The sequence below is a fragment of the Phacochoerus africanus genome, chromosome 15 (genome assembly GCF_016906955.1).
Source record: "Phacochoerus africanus isolate WHEZ1 chromosome 15, ROS_Pafr_v1, whole genome shotgun sequence".
NCBI classification, from domain to species: domain Eukaryota; kingdom Metazoa; phylum Chordata; class Mammalia; order Artiodactyla; family Suidae; genus Phacochoerus; species Phacochoerus africanus.
Window position 1 is genome coordinate 111,407,148 of NC_062558.1, and position 14,101 is coordinate 111,421,248.

At 45.2% G+C, this 14,101-nt stretch overlaps 1 protein-coding gene across 2 annotated transcripts in view; it reads right to left on the reverse strand.

The window, feature by feature from the left end:
• DNMBP (dynamin binding protein) overlaps positions 1–14,101 on the reverse strand; it is a 125,595-nt gene that overhangs the window by 43,763 nt on the left and 67,731 nt on the right. Inside the window, exon 1 of one of the 2 annotated variants that reach the window (XM_047760122.1) lies at positions 11,167–12,691. The exons of the other annotated variant lie outside the window; for it this stretch is intronic. Coding sequence (XP_047616078.1) covers positions 11,167–12,277 — 1,111 coding nt within the window. The 5' untranslated portion in view covers positions 12,278–12,691. Of the gene's footprint in view, positions 1–11,166; positions 12,692–14,101 lie in introns of those variants that run through there. 2 annotated transcript variants of the gene reach the window in all.

The window sequence follows — 14,101 nt, forward strand, 5'->3', positions numbered from 1 at the left end:
TAGATCCGAGCCTCATCTGCAACCTACACCACAGCTCACGGCAATGCTGGATCCTTAACCCACTGAGCGAGGCCAGGGATCGAACCTGAGTCCTCATGGATACTAGTCGGGTTCGTTAACCACAAAGCCACAATGGGAACTCCCGGTCAGTACTATCTTATTTTCCAGCTGAAACATGGGGGAAAAAATAAAAAATACCTCAACACGAAGGAACATGAATTGGGTTTTCTCTGGGCCCCTAGTCACTCATGCTGTACAGGCTTAAAGGAGCTTTCAGTCTCTCGGTGGTCATTCTGGTTTCCTGTATCTCCCCCGGCTCTAGTGTCTAACTAGTTTCATAAGGAGTGTCACTTAGTGACTAATCTGGGCAGTTAGTCACTTCCTCTCTGTGAGCCCAGAGGCCTAGGTACTTGCTGCTATTATGGAACCTAGCACAACAGACTTTCAAGTATTTGTTTCCTTATTATTCTTCAAACATAACAAGCCCAGCTTGTCTCCGTGCCTTTCTGCTTGCTCACTTACTGTCCCCTTAAGCCCAGCTAGATGAAGGCTTCTCTAGTCCTTGGATTAATCTCTTCTCTAAACTTCACTTCTTGAGTAACAACACAAAATAAACCAATTATATTTTCTATGCCCTCAAACAGAATATTTCATTTGATAACAAATATTCGCTGAGCACCTATTATATGCCAAGTACCATGTAAGGGTCTGGAAATACCAATTTCACTGCCATCATGGAGATTAGACTCTACTGGACTTTTCTGCATACCTAGTGTGTACCTAACCTACAGCAACTGGCACAGCAACCAGTGCTTAACAGACGGTAGCAATTACTATTTAAGTGCCCTAAGCATAGCTCTGCTATGGTTGTGATAGAAAACACCACGCACGGAGTTCCCATTGTGGTGCAGTGGTTAACGAACCCGACTAGGAACCATGAGGTTGCAGGTTCGATCCCCGGCCTTGCTCAGTGGGTTAAGGATCTGGCATTGCCGAGAGCTGTGGTATAGGTCGCAGACTTGGCTCAGATCCAGTGTTGCTGTGGCTCTGGCATAGGCCAGCAGTTACAGCTCCAATTAGATCCCTAGCCTGGTAACCTCCAAATGCTGAAGGAAGCAGCCCTAGGAAAAAAAAAAAAGAAAGAAAGAAAGAAAGAAAGAAAGAAAGAAAACACCACGCAAAGATTTTTAAAAAGTCATTCAATATCCTAACTTTTGTTTGTCCTAACTACTTAGCTGCCACACCTATGAATGACACTGGGGTAAATTAGGTTTCAATCTTCCCCCAAAGGGTGAAGGCTCTAGAGCTGAGGAAACTGAATTCCGCATTTCCAAATCACTGAGGACTAGAGGAATGCTACAATAATTTTTGTCGGAGTATCTCTGTGAGGTCAGTGGTAAGGGGAAGCATTTCCATATTTCAGTAGATGCTAAGACACACATTTTCATATTCTAACATTTCAGAAATAGAGACGTTTTCTAATTAATAACGTTAATTGAAAGTCTTCTAATTAGAAGTCCTTTCTAATGCTACATAAAATTATTCAGTGTCTTACAAAAGATGGTGTTTTAGATTCAATGAAATGTAATATAGTTCACCTGTTTGCCTTCCCTTAGCTTATGATTTGAAGAAAGGGGTTTCTTGGTATCATGGAACAAGGTCCACAACCTAGGATCTAGCCCTGCCCCTGCTGTGGGGCCATGTGCATGAAGAATGTGTATCTTCCCACCAGAAATGACTGCGCATTGCACTGTCACACCCCTGTGACTGGACAGCGTGATGTTTATACAGTGTGGGCACTTTCTAGTTTCTTGGGAAATATCAAACTGTAAACCTCTGTGGTGTGTCAGAGTGGACGAGTCAAGGTTCTGAGCTTCCAGCCCGACATTCCTTTGAAGGCCGGGCCTGCCGTGGGCACTGCAAGTTAGCTGCTTGGATTCACCCCACCCCACTCACTGCCCCCTTCAGCATCCTCAGGTCCACGAGAAAGATGATGCCCTAGAAGGTGATGCCTCTTCTTATCCTTCCTCAATTCCTTGCCTTTCCTGGATATCTTTTTTGCTTTTACAGAGACCTGGGATCCGCCCGGGCCAATATTCCTTCATTGTTGATGACACATCACATAAAAATAATTTAGGTAATGGCTTGTGGACAAAGAGACGTCCTAGCTTATTGAGAATACGACTCATGATCTCAGTAGGCAGGACTAAAGTAGGCAGGATAAAGCTTCGATTATCTCCCAACTCTTGATGGAACAGGGCTCTCCATTTTTCCCCTTTTGCCCCATACATTTACTCCTTCTCTCTTCTTTGCCTCCTACCTACCCGTCTATTTTCAAACAAGCAATGACACCCTGATTTTAAAAAGTAAACACACGAGGGAGTTCACGTTGTGGCTCAGTGGTTAACGAATCCGACTAGGAACCATGAGGTTGCAGGTTCGATCCCTGTCCTTGCTCAGTGGGCTAAGGATCTGGCGTTGCCATGAGCCGCGTTGGTGTGGCTCTGGTGTAGGCCAGCAGCAACAGCTCCGATTCGACCCCTAGCCTGGGAACCTCCATATGCTGCGGGAGCGGCCCTAGAAATGGTAAAAAGACAAAAAAAAATATATATATATATATATAATAAATGTAAAATAAATAAATAAATAAATAAAAATTAAAAGTAAACACATGAAAACTTTGTGCCCCCTTTAGCCAGTCAGATCGCTTTAAGTCCTTCTGTGAAAGGTCTTCAGAGAGTGGTCTCCATGCCCTCCCTTCCTAAGACCTCCTCCCCTAGACCCTTTGCAGTTAATTCTGTGTTATCACTCACTAGTCCAGTAAAGCTGTCCTTTCAGTCAACCGACAGCCTCCGCCACAATCCACAGCATCATCTTTGACTTCCTGCAGCATTTGAATGTGTTGGCCATTGTTGCTTCCTCGAAGCCCTCTGGTTTTCTTCTGCCCTCCTCCAGCGTTCCTGCCCTACTCCTGCCACCCCACGCTGTGGGCATCCCCTGGGCCCGGCTCTCAGACCCTGGCACTTTCCCCAGCCATTCTCGTCCTCGGAGAAGTCATCCACTCACAGTGTCAGCGATCACGTCTCCGAGGGAGAATCGCCACATGCAGGTCCAGCTCTGACTTCTTCCTCGGGCTCTGGTTTCTAAGACTTCAATCAGCTAGTTCTTTCCACACTGTGTTCCTCTTTGTCACCACAACGCTGCATCTTTGCTCACAGACTTTCTACAACCAGGAATGTTCTCCAGGCTTCTCTCTGCCTATCTCAACTCCACTCCTCCTTGAAATTTTAGCTCAGATTCAAACATCTGGAGTTCCCAGCCTGGCTCAGTGGTTAACGAACCTAGTTACTAGGATCCATGAGGATGTGGGTTCATCCCTGGCCTCACTCAGTGGGTTAATGATCCAGTGTTGCCATGAGTTGTGGTGTAGGTCGCAGACACGGCCCAGATCTGGTGTCGCTGTGACTGTGGCACAGGTCAGTAGCTGTAGCTCTGATTCGAACCCCAGCCTGGGAACTTCCATATGATGCAGGTACAACCCCAAAAAGCAAAACAAAACAAAACAAATTCAAACATCTTCCTGAAGTCTTTTCCATTAACTCAATTAAAAACTGAACTTTTCCTCTTCTGACTGTCCATAGCATTTATTATCTATACTATATACTTCTGTACTTTAATCATTCGTATTTTTACATTTTGTCTCTTCAACTGATCTGTAAACTCCTGAGGGCGGAGGGAGAGAGGTAGCCTTCCCTGGATGCCGCCAATGCTTGGTGTAGTGCTAAGTACAAACACTAGTTAATAAACACCTGTTGGGGAGTTCCCTGCTGGTCAGTGGTTAGGATTCGGTACTTTCACTACTGCAGCCTACGTTCAATCCCTGGTCTGGGAACTGAGATTCCACATCAAGCTACTGCACACCATGGCTGAAAAATCCAAAAAAAAACCTTGCTGAACTGCATTCAAAGGGGATATAGGAACCTATGTGCTCATGTAATAATAACTGATGATGAAGAGAGCAGCTTGTGTTTATTTAGCATTTACTATGTGCCAGGTTCTGTTGCATGACTCTAAGTATTTGCACATATATAAATCCTCATAATACTACCATGTAAGTATGTTATCTGATTTTACTGATGAGGAAACTACAGCATAGAGTGAATAAGTAATTTATACAAGGTTACACAGGTAGTAAGGTCAAGCTGAGGGAAGGTACCTGACAATTCCTCTTACTGCATTTATAAAATTATATTTGAATCATCTGTTTATATGCTGTTTTCTTTCTTCTTGTCTTTTGAGGGCTGCACCCACAGCATATGGAGGTTCCCAGGCTAGGGGTCAAGTCGGAGCTGTAGCTGCCTGCCTACACCACAGCTGCAGCAACATGGGATCAGAACCTCATCTCAGACCTACATCACAATCTCACGGCAAGGCCGGATGCCTGACCCACTGAGCAAGGCCAGGGATCGAACCTGCGTCAGATTCGTTTCCCCCGAGGCACGACAGGAAGTCCTATATGCTGTTTTCAGTTTGGAAACTGTGAGTTCTTAAAAGCAGGCACGAGTCTTACTCATCTTGTCCAGTGTCTCATTAGGGACACGGCTTGCATTTGGGGCAGGACAGCTCTTCATCGTGTAGGACGGTCTTACACACTGAAGACATTTAGCATCCCTGGTCCTCGCCTCCTAAACGCAAGCAGTTCCCTGCACCCTGCCACTGTGACAACCAAAAAATGCCTCCACCCATTTCCAAATGCTGGGGCTGACCTCACCAAGCCTCAGAAAGCCACAGCCTCCAGAGGCCTCTACTTCCCAAATCACGCCATCGAATCCCTGTAGCTATGACTTAAACTAGGGGATTCCCCATCCCAGCCTTTGCCACTGCCATTTGGACCAAGGATGAGTCCCTAATCAATGAACAGGCAATTCATATGATGAGGTCTAACTGAAACATTCAAGCCGAGTCAATCATGCTCACTCTCCTGCGAATGTGAAGTAAGAACCACCAGGCGGCTTAGACAGAGGCAGAAGCTGCAGGAATGCCCCATAAAGCGTTGGGACACCTCTGGTCATGTGTAATCTAGTGGAGGAGTAGAAACCACGAGTAAGGGGAAGGTATCAGTCTGTAGTCAGAGGAGACCGAAGCAGAGGCCAGAGAAAAGCAAAAACATCATGAAGAAAGATGGCCTGTGAGAAAGGAATCCAGAGAAAGGGAATAGCTGGTCCACAGGTTCCTGCTGTCAGTCCACAAGCACAGAACAGCCGCCTCCTTCCCCGTCAGGGTCTTCAGGTCCCCTCTGTCTAACCAGAACATGGCACAGAGTTTGGTACTCAGTACATTTGTTGCATAAAAACATGTGAATGACTCATGTTTGTTATGAGAGAATGAAATCAGAGGAAAAGCTACACAAAGGGCTCTGAAAACTGTGAAGCATGTAATGTGGTACCACTACTACTGCTGCAGAGCATGAAATGCCATGATTCAACCTGCTGGCCTTTTAACTGCTACTGCCCAGTTAATTCCTAGGAGCAGGCCCTGGGTCTCTGGAGTAGCGGAGACTCTTGGCATCTGTTATTCTCACGGCTTGTTAACAGCATATGAAACAAAGCAGGGCAAAAAACCAATGTCTTGGACTGACTGGCAGACAGTTTACTCCAGTAGTTTGAAAACAGACTGTAGCTAGAGAGATACCATATTGCAATGAAAAGAAATCTTGACTACCAGAGTCCTAAAAACTCTGAACTATCCGTATAACACTGGCAGAAGTACCCTCAAATCTGTGCAGGTTTCTATCTTGGGAGGAAAACAAAACAAGATTTGTTCCGCTGCAATTACCGTCCAAATTTTTAAGGAGCTGCTTTTACAGTTTGTCCTATGTATCCAGGGGTTCTACATCTGCAGATTCAGCCAAGTGCAGATGAAAAATATTTTTAAAATTCCAGGAGTTCCCGTCATGGCTCAACAGAAACACATCTGGCTAGCATCCATGAGGACACAGGTTCAATCCCTGGCCTTGCTCAGCGGTATAAGGATCCAGTGCTGCCATGAGCTATGGTGTATGTAGGTTGAAGACGTGGCTCAGATTTGGTGTGGCTATGGCATAGACTGGCAGCTGTAGCTCCAATTAGACCCCCAGACTGGGAACCTCCATGTGCCGTGGGTGTGACCCTAAAAAGCAAAATAAACTAAACTAAAACTAAACTTAAAAAATAAAATAAAATAAATACTCAGAAAGTTCCAAAAAGCAAAACTTGAATTTGCCACACTGCCAATTACACAGCATTTATATTGTATTTACAGCTATTTACACTGTATTAGGTATTATAAAGCAATCAAGATGATTTAAAGTATATGGGAGAGGAGTTCTCGTCGTGGTGCAGCGGAAGTGAATCCGACTAGGAACCATGAGGTTGCGGGTTCAATCCATGGCCTCACTCAGTGGGTTAAGGATCCAGCGTTGCTGTGACCTGTGGTGTAGGTCACAGACGCGGCTCAGATCTGGCGTTGCCGTGGCTGTGGTGTAGGCTGGCAGCTGTAGCTCCGATTGGACCCCTAGCCTGGGAACCTCCATATGCCACAGGTGCGGCCCCAAAAAGACCAAAGACGAAATAAATAAATAAATAAATAAATAAAGTATATGGGAGGATGTGTGTAGGTTACGTGCAAACGACTATGCCATTTTATATAAGGGACTTAAGCATCTGTGGATTTTGGTGTCTGTGAGGAGTTGGTCTTGGAACCAACCCCCTGCAGACATAGATAACAAAAGATGACTATCTATCCCACCATCATCCCTTCCCTCCTAAACTCCCTGTAGGATGTTTCGTGCCTTTGCTGCTCCTATTCCTCACCTCATGTACCAAATGCAAAGGTCTTTCCTCAGAGCATATCTACTCCCTCTGCTACATGGAATACAACTGCACCCACTCCATTCCAAGCACTCCCTCTGGGTCCCGTAACACAATACTTTTCTGCTAATACTAAGTTCATTTATTCGAAAAGAACCTATTCCTGCATTTCTGGCTTCAGCTGTGATGCTGTAGCAAAAGCACTGGTCTGGGCATCAAGAGACCCAGATTCTATTCCTGATCCTGGGAGTGACCAGTCCCCTTGGTGACACGGTTCCATTTCTCTGAGCGCTGTCTCTCCGTTTATACACTGAGTATGGTGGATTTAAGTATTTTTCATACTGCAACCCACATTTTACATTGTGGCTCAGTACATGTATGTATGTGTATATGCACACAGAAAAAAGTATTACTTTTACTCTATGAGATGTACTGGAAAGTTTCTATTCAGTTCTGTATTTGTTTTTCAGAAAATGCTAGCTGAAACCCACTTAATCAAAACACAATCATGGGTGGTTACCCACTATGTATAAAATACTAGACTTGCTGAAACGTTAGGTTCCTTCTAGTAATGGTATAAGCGGATTCTGTGTTATAGCCTTCCAACCTTGAACTGTTAGCCTTAACTCGCATCTCAACTTCGGTTTCCTAGTTCCCTCTGTAAGAGTTCTTCATTTAGATACTGTAACGTCACTTAAATTAACCTAGTTAACATGGAATTTGAAGCACCAGGTTCCCTTCCTATCATAATTATTTATGTTATTAGCAAGTATAAAACCCCAGGGATGATTTTGGCCTCGTAATAGCAGACTAACTTCCCTACTGAAAACTATTAGCAACTCTAGAGGAGGTATTTTTTAAAAATAACAATGTGAAGGCACTGGAAAGCCACCAAAAGCAGCCTGAAACTGGAGGGGATCCAACTTAAAACATGGGAAAAATACTAGGTAAGACCCCTATTTGTTTGATACCCTCCTCCCCCACCTCCCACCCCAAGGCAATCCTTAGTCTCTCAGCACTGGGGTGGGGGAGAGTAAAAACTGAGAGCCAGCAAATGGTAATTGCATTGGGTTGCAGAGTCAAAAGTTCAGGTCTAGGGCTCTGAAGCGCTAGACACTAAGGGAGAAATCCTGAAAAAGAGGAAGCTGCAGAGAAGACAGCCCAAAATCTGGGTAGAAATTCCCTTCCAATCCTTGGACGCTGCATGCAGGAGCTGAGACTCCAGGGAGCCCAGCAGAAAGCAATCGCAGCTGGAGGCCAAAGAGCCCAGCAGATGTTCACAACTGTCTGCAGCTGGGAAGACAAGAGTTTGAAATTTGATCCCTCTAGTTTAGGAGGGTCAATAAACATGTCCAGTTTTCCACTTGGAAACCTCAGCAGAGCCACACCTTAGGAGAAAGGCCCACTTCCCAGGACAAGGAGCAGCACCCTAAGGCCTAAGGGCAAAACTGTAAGAGACCTGCCCGAACAAAATCTAAGATTCGCAGGAGAATGAACTGATAAGGCAGGTGAGGGGAAGGAAAAATCCTGGCAGAACAACTTGGTTTCTAGCCTGGGAAATGGGCTAAGAGCAGGCACTGAACAGCGCTTTGTTTCTCAGAGGGAGCAGCTGAAAGGTGGTCGAGACTGGGAAAGAGGAACGGATGGGGCATCCCACCTGGGTAATTACACCTATAGACACAGGGTCCGAGGGCAGGTGTCCAGGGCAGGGGGGAGTCCCTCTAGATCTCAGGAGGGAAGGGTCCACGCAGTGACAGGGTAGGGGGAGGACTTGTAAGGGGAAAGGGAGGTGAGCAGAAAAAAAGACGGAAGAAATCATAACGTATGAGCACCTGCTATGTTCCAGACGTGATTATTTATACTATCTCACTATGAGACAGGTATGATCATCTTCATTGCACAAATAAGGAATCTGAAGCTCAGAGAAGTCACATAATTTGTCTAAAGTTACAATGTTATGGAGTTCCCGTCGTGGCGCAGTGGTTAACGAATCCGACTAGGAACCATGAGGTTGCGGGTTCGATCCCTGCCCTTGCTCAGTGGTTTAAGGATCCAGCATTGCCGTGAGCTGTGGTGTAGGTCGCAGACATGGCTCGGATCCCTCGTTGCTGTGGCTGTGGATAGGCCGGCAGCTACAGCTCCGATTAGACCCCTAGTCTGGGAACCTCCGCATGCCGTGGGAGTGGCCCTAGAAAAGGCAAAAAAGACAAAAAAAAAAAAAGTTCCAATGTTAGTAAATGCTGGAGCTGAGATGTGAATTCAAGGCAGAAGACCAGCTCCGAAGCGTGTTTCCTTTCTGTAATTACCTGCAGTGACTGTTATAACTTTCAGGAAGGGCAGTAGCAACCCTGCTGTAAAACAGCTAGCAAATAGGAAAGAGCAAAAAAGATCTCTGGGACAGACTAAGATTTTGTTACAGGGCAAGGAGGATACTGGAAGTATAAAAAGGGAGGTCAATATGAATATACTCTCAAAAGTTAAGTCCTCAGAGACAGAGAGAGAGTTGTAAAAATGGAAATGGTATGAGGTGGAACTAAGCTGGTTTCGGAGAGCTCATAGGGCACATTACAACACTCCCGAGAGAAGGGTTTGACTCCTATTAAATCCAACAGAATAAACACAGTTAGAAGGCTTAATACAATAAGGAACTAAAGATAGGAAACAAAGTTCATCTAAAGAACGGCTGTGGGGGAAGGGAAAAGGAATGACAGAAAAACTAACCTAACATGTACAAAGCACCATGAAGAATATCAATCACATTCTCTTTCCACAAGAATTTTCGTGTTCACCATTCACTTAAGATTCCTGAATTTCAAGGAATCAAAGAATCAGACTTTATTTTTTTATCTGGAAAGACTTTAGAAATCATCCAATCCCGGGGTTCCCATTGTGGTGCAGCAGAAACGAATCTGACTAGGAACCATGAGGTTGCAGGTTTGGTCCCTGGCCTTGCTCAGTGGGTTAAGGATCCGGCGTTGCCATGAGCTGTGGTGTAAGTTGCAGATGCGGCTCAGATCGGGCGTTGCTGTGGCTGTCGTGTAGGCCAGCAGCAACAGCTCTAATTAGACCTCTAGCCTGGGAACCTCCATATGCCGCAGGTGTGGCCCTAAAAAGACCAAAAAAAAAAAAAAATCATCCAATCCCTACCATTCTGGAGTGAAAATGCACCAAGGAAAAAATAGCTAGCTAAATAAATACTGCAGCCTCCCAATGAAAGCTGGGTTTGGTTTCATTTTTATCTTTATAAATAAATGCAGGTAGAGAGCCTGCTTTGTCCAAAACAGTGCCCTGGAAATTCAAGTTAGGTCTGTGTTGGAAGGCCAGTGGATCAACCACTGGCCATTCCACAACCACACCAGGGACTTATCTTTTCGGTAGCCCCCACCACAAATCTATCCAGTGGGCCTATTCTGAAGGAGACCTAGGTTTGAAAGCGCCCATTGGGGAGAGGGGTGTGAGAAGGATTTTCTAGATCTTTCACATTTTCTGACTAACCCTTATCCTCTTGTCATAACCTGGACTCCCCCAAAGTGGCCAGAACCAGAAAGTCTGCTTGACACGAGGATAATATATATAAAATAAATAAAGTTTAACAGGGAGTCCAGTATATACACAACAACAAAATAAACAGCCAGTTCATTTCCAAGACCTGAAGAAGAGAAGACAAACTGATAAGAAAGAAACTCTACATGATAAAAGACTCTTAATATCCCATTTTACAGATGCCTTAGTTAAGGCTCAGTGAGATGAAGTCATTTGAATAGCTAACATGTACAAAGCATCATGAAGAATATCAATCACATTCTCTTTCCACAAGAATTTTTGTGTTCACCATTCACTTAAGATTCCTGAATTTCAGGGAATGCACAGTTTATAAAACAAGACTTCTTTCCCTCTCATGTCTAAAGTGTAAGGCCTCAGAGAAAGAACATGCTAGGAAAAATAAATTTTCACTGGGAGCTGTGATAATGAATTTGCTGTTCCCATAAGACACACAAAAGATATTAAAGTTAAAATGGAAAGATATTTGGGACTGGAGACCCTGACAAAACCAGGAAAGGTAAAGGAAAGTTCCCATGAGAACAGTCTGATTCTGAAAGCCATGTCGCAAATTCACAGCACTATGCATGCTCTTGCTCTGAAAAGTGCCACCCAGAGGAATTCAATTTCCAAGGCTGCTCTCACTCAAGATACACCCAATAAAGAAGTTCAGGGGCCAGGGTCCTTAAGTATACAAATGCCGCTCGTACCAGGCAGAATCGCCCCTTTTATCTATTTCCAGGCCTCATCCTTCTAAGAAGGCTGGTTGAGTTCCTACCTTGGGCTCTCTTACTGTTTTGCACAAATTCTGAGCGTCTCAGGGTGCTGGGTGCTGTGCGGCGGAAGCAGCTATTCCTTTTCCAAATCTCTGGGCCATTTAAGTTTCTCTCTTCTTCTAAATGCCAGCTATTCTTCTCTAGTGAAGAGCCCCGAGGGATGTCACAGCGATGTCCTCCTTGGCCCCCCAGAGTCCACTGAACCTGCAGTCCCTCCGGGATGACCCCTCTGCTCCCAGGGGCCATCAGTCCTGGTCTGTCGATGCCATTACACGCCAAGGTCTTCATCCGGTGGAGAGAATCTGTTCCTCTGTAATTCTGAAATTTATATTCAGAGTGTGCAAACAGAGTCTCAGAGCCTCTATCTTCTGTATCAAAATGACTCTGATCCTCAGCTCGAGTCTTTCCTCTGAGATCAATTTTATCATTCCTGTCCCCATTCCAGTACTGGACAAACTCCTTACCTGCGCTGACACCACTGAAATCTGGGAGGGCCACAGACTGATCACCAGTATAATCCCCCAGAACATGATCTAAATTGTTGAGATCTTGATAATAAAAATTAGTTTCTTTACAATCCTCAAGATTATAATGAAAATTCCTGGGGTCTCTATGCCGGTTTTGAGGTTGACCAAAATTCCCCACAGAATCATCCAAACCCCTGTGGCCAGTCCACTGCCCAGTCTCTCTAGAGTCTTTAGGCCCATGATTCAGATTCTTGCCATTTACGTAGCCATTTGTCTCAAGTCCTCCAGCTTTCCACGTTACATCCGGGCTTCCTGTGAGCCAATCGTCCTTAGCCAGAGGACTCAGATTCCCACAATCTACATTTTCTGAATTCTTACAGCCATCAGAGTCTGGAGTCCCATCTCCGTGGTACCTATAGTCCTTTCTACTTTGCTTGGCTTCCTCATTGTCCATATAGCTTGGTTCACTCTGCTCGAGATCCCAGTATCCACAATGCCTTTTTCTGTAGGGCCGATTCCATCCTGTGGTCTGGTGTCGGGAATCCAAGTCATCTTCTCGGTCAAGTCCGTCCAGCACTGTGAGGTCCCCTTTCTGTAGGCTCCTGCAGTCTTCATACTCCCAGCTGGAGTCATGGGTTTCACACATATTCACTGTGCTTAAAGACACACGTTTCACTGCTCTCTTCCATGGACCTGGGCTAGACTAAAACGTGGTCAGGTACAGTGTAGCTTAAGGCTGTATCTGTCCTTCTTAAAATATCTCCCAAAGCAACTGAAATGTTCTCCCAGCTACTCCGGTTGGAGCACAGAGAGATGTGGAGGTATTTCAACCTTGGGATCCAATCAGTGAGCTGCTCTCTCTTACCCCACAGGGCCCAGAAGATAATTAGTAACTAGTGTTCATGTGATTGGAGTTGGCAGCTCTGTTTGGTGTTTCCCTCAAGCTGGTCAAACTGGCTTGGCTGCTTTATGCGCTGAAGATAGAAGCATTCTGCTGCTCTAAAGGTTTTTTTGTGGGAAAAGCAGAGTCAAAGAGAACCAGCCCCCTTTAAAAGCCTGAGGCAAGATTATGTATCAGTCTCACATGCCTCTTTAATTCTTAGGTAATTAATCAGAGGTATGAATAAATGCTTTCCTGTGCAGCTCAAACCGGACCTCCATAGCCCGTCCTCGGAGTTTCCTGCTCCTTGGACATCAGAAACTTCGGGACTCCCTTCCCTTCAGTTAGAGGCAGGACTCTTCCGCATTGGAGAGCTCTGCTTTTATGGGACTCAGGTTACCAGTTAGTATGTACTCAAATCACAGGCTGTTCAAGCTCCTGTCTGCAGACACACTGGACATCCTACTCAAGGAAAAGAAAGTAAGTGTTTTATTCTGATCTGGTCTATAAGTAATTTTATAGCGTAAAAACTCTTCCCAGAGGAATACAGCTACATGTGCTTTCACACTTTCCTTTATACTTGTCATGTCAGAGAAGCATCAAAACCACTCATGTGCTCAGTTTCCATTTAGGAGTGCCCAATGTGGCTCAGCGAAAACAAATCTGACTAGCATCCATGAGTTCGCAGGTTCGATCCCTGGTTTTGCTCAGTGGGTTAAGGATCTGGCGTTGCCTTGCACTGTGGTATAGGTCGCAGACGTGGCTCGGATCTGGCGTTGCTGTGGCTCTGGGGTAGGACAGCAGCTACGGCTCCAATTAGACCCCTAGCCTGGGAACCTCCATATGCCAAGGGAGCGGCCCTAGAAAAGGCAAAAAAAAAAAAGATTACTCTTTTAGCTATCTGGTCATTTTTCAAGTATCCTTGAACTTTTATCTAGTCCTTATTTGTGAAATATTTTATGCTCTCTTGGGACTCAACCGACCCATCTATAAAATGAGGCAGTTGGCCCCACTGACATCTCTGACTCCTTCAGTTTTGAAAACCCATGCTTTTATTTTCCTTACAACCTCTTTTTCCTCTCCTCAAATACCTAATGCGCTGTTACATACCTTTTGGATTCTCTACTAATAGTCGCTGCATGAACCTCTAGATTGTCAAATCTTCTGATGATTTTCATGAAATGTTTTTAGTTCCTTTGTTCTGCTGCAGCAGGAGCAACAGCCCTGGCAGCTGCCAGGCTGTCAAGCATGTGTTACGTGCTAGCATCAGGATGAGGGTTAGGAAGTCGATATAATTTTTTGTTTGTTTGTTTTTTCTAGGGCCGCACCCTCGGCATATGGAGGTTCCCAGGCTAGGGGTCTAATCGGAGCTGTAGCCACTGGCCTACGCCACAGCCACAGCCACAGCAACGCGGGATCCAAGCCGCATTTGCAGCCTATACCACAGCTCACGTCAATGCCAGATCCTTAACCCACTGAGCAAGGCCAAGGAACGAACCCACAACCTCATGGTTCCTAGTCGGATTTGTTAACCACTGAGCCACGATGGGAACTCCAGTTGATATAAATTTTCTTTGCTCTTCGCTAACC